General features: G+C 35.0%; 1 protein-coding gene across 1 annotated transcript; it reads left to right on the forward strand.

Moving 5' to 3' along the window:
* Positions 1-284: 284 nt before the first annotated feature.
* Positions 285-1,341, forward strand: LOC105571173. The gene has a single exon (XM_012028647.1). The coding sequence runs from the start codon at positions 711-713 to the stop codon at positions 1,104-1,106; it is 396 nt and encodes a 131-aa protein (XP_011884037.1). The 5' UTR covers positions 285-710; the 3' UTR covers positions 1,107-1,341.
* The last annotated feature ends 1,727 nt before the right edge of the window (positions 1,342-3,068 follow it).

Genomic DNA, 3,068 nt, shown 5'->3' on the forward strand with positions numbered 1-3,068 from the left:
TCGTGGGAAAATACCTCAAAAACAGAAAATCGGTTTCAGTTATACATCGAAAATAACATTATTAAAAAAATGGATTTAGACGAATATGATCTCGAAATACAAAACGAGCAGGAAGCAATTTTATATGAAAACTCTTTAAACGAAGTTCCAACAACCAGATTGAAAGGTTTTTATAACCTAGAAGATAAAGTACAAGAAGATTTGGATTTGATTGCACTTGTTGAAGGCAATCCTAAACTCTACTCGAAAGGAAAGGCAGGTTATCGCAATAGACTATGTGCATGGGGGCGGAGTCATGACTAAATCAGACACGAGCGCTTGCGGCGGGCATAATTGAAAGTTGTGGACCTTAATTTTTCTATGTATTCAGTAGTGAAAATTGTAAAAATCTACAAAAATTCGCACTGTATTTAAAAATCAGATTTACTTGTGTTGTTCATTGAACATAAAACGATTTATTGGTACGCTGTCCATTTTTTGTCACCCGCGTTTCGTTTGGAAGTGCAAACTCGACGTTGTATAGTGCTTTTAGGTTATAAACGAAATATGGGAAAAACAAAGCCACCTGCAAATAAATGTTGTGTTCCAGGCTGTCGTGTTAGTGACAGTTCCTGTAAAATAAAGTTTTACGGATTTCCTGTACGAAAGCATAATCTTGAAAAACGATCAAAGTGGATAAAAGCGTTGAAAAGAGTCAAGTAAGTAAGAACATGATTTTAATGACAATTTACTTGGAAGTTATTGTGCAACAAATCTATAAAAGTCATATTTCATTATACTCCAGTGTCGATGGTAGTCCGTGGGAGCCGAGTTCAAGGTCGCGTATATGTAGCCAGCATTTTGTAGGGGGAGAAAAATCGGAACATCCTTGCAGCCCTGCATACCTTCCGACGATATTTCCGGAAGAATATTACGGTAAACAAAAGCATTCCGAAGCAGCGCTATTAAGAGCACAAAACAGGTATAGAAAACTTAACCTTCAGTTTGCGAAAGGAAAAAACACGTTTTACACTTATTTTTCGATCATAGGTTCACGAGAGCAATGCAGAGGTGCCGAAATTCTAACAACTCCAAGGATAAAGACGTTCAGCAGTTCACAGATATAGGAGAAGGAAATAATATGGAGCAAGATATTATTAGTATGCAGCCACCGAAACAGCGGTTCTGCGAATCTGCGACCCAGGTCGATTTTTACAACGATGAACTAACGTCAACCTACATAAACATGTTCGCTTTTGTACGTGTGAATGGGAAAATCTGTGAGGCTGGAACCCAGGCGAATATCTCATTTGAAAAGCCAGTAAAAAAAATTGTTAACTCCAAGAGCACGGTTGAAAAAGGATGTGGACCTACCATAGAATACGCAGACAAACAAGTTGGGCCAAATTCCTTGGACGATGACGAAGAATCATTACTGGCATATAAACGGAGATTCCATGGTTTTTCATCTATTAAAAACGAACAAGATTTAATTGATCTTGCGGGAGTGACGTTCGGTCGATTCAAATTATTAATGAAAGCAGCCGGAAACTGTTACACAGGCACAACTTCGAAAACTGATTCGCTTCTCATTTTCCTGATTAAAATGAAAATTGGGTTAACGTATTCGTCTATTGGTATTTTGTTCGGTCTTCATCGAACAACTGTATCGCGAATTTTCCACGCGTATTTAATGTATCTTGCCAACTCTTGTAAAAATTTGATTCAATAGCCTTCAAAATTCATCATCGAACAAACAATGCCCGAATGTTTTAAAAATACATATCCTAATTGTCGTGCAATAATAGATTGCACAGAATTTAAAGTTGAAGAACCGCCGGAAGTCTCACAACGTGTTTTTTTTTATTCTAATTACAAACACGCTTATACTGTCAAAATTCTAGTGGCGTGCTCTCCAGGAGGGGAAATAATTTTTGTGTCCAAGTGCTTCGGTGGGCGTACAACTGACGCACAGATTACGAATCAAAGTGGGTTTTTGAATCTGGTTGAGCATGGAGACATGATAATGGCAGATAAAGGCTTTCCGGAGATAAAATCTACTCTAGATGCGTCAGGGAAAAAAGTAATTGTAGTTATGCCACCATTTTTAAAAATGGGACTTTTACAGCCGATGAAGTTCGCAAAACGCAGAAAATCGCTGGCGTTAGAATACATATAGAGAGGATAATGCAGAGGATTAAAACTTACAGAATAACTGTTAAATTTCCAGTGTCTGAATTCATGCATTTAGATAATATAATATTTATGGCCTGCGTGTTGGTAATCTTGCAACCACCAATTATAAAAACTAATGATTGAATCATTGAAAATATATCATTGAACTTTTTAATGAATAAATTGTAATAAACATACTTCATGTAACTTCATTTCCTTCCTTTATTCATATGATTTATAAAAATATTCTACTTTGTATTTCTTATGTTTAAAAATTTGTACATGACTTGTGTCACAGCGTATTGCTTTTCATATTTTTAGTACATACAAACAGGTAACAGTACATGTTTAATTTGTAAATTAACCTTACAAATCCCTTAATATCTTAAACTATTCTAGTAATAATGAGGTACTTTCTTTATTGCAATACATACTTATTTCAAACTAAAAAACAGAATTAAAGTTATTCAATCTTTAAAAACAAAATTAAAATTATTAAAAATTTCACAGGCACTTTGATAACAGCCACGTTTTTAAACTCTAAAATAGATACTAAAATAGATAAAATAATTTTTTATTTAAAATATCTGAATCTTTGGATAGCATTATGCCTACTGTTCTTTGATTTCATTGCATAAAGCTGGCAGATACTTATTAAAATAAAATGATTCAAGACGAGGAATTAAATCTAAAAGAAATTCGTGGTCAATGTGGACCTCTAAAACATACGATCCATGTGGAGACCACACATACAAATCGCACACTGTCAGCCCAGTAATAAACATTTGTAATTGACACTGACAAGGGAACGGTCGGAAGTGTCCCTCACCGATTTGAATGAGCTTTGGATATGTTGTAGAACATAAAAAAGTATTAGACCCGTATTTTTGTTTATCGGCTTATCTCGACGTTTA

The sequence above is a fragment of the Vollenhovia emeryi genome, unplaced genomic scaffold (genome assembly GCF_000949405.1).
Source record: "Vollenhovia emeryi isolate VEMERY1.0 unplaced genomic scaffold, V.emery_V1.0 DF941085.1, whole genome shotgun sequence".
NCBI classification, from domain to species: domain Eukaryota; kingdom Metazoa; phylum Arthropoda; class Insecta; order Hymenoptera; family Formicidae; genus Vollenhovia; species Vollenhovia emeryi.

What these genes read in the sequence shown, in the direction of transcription:
- LOC105571173 (XM_012028647.1), top strand. Translation starts at nt 711, where the DNA reads ATGATTTTAATGACAATTTACTTGGAAGTTATTGTGCAACAAATCTAT.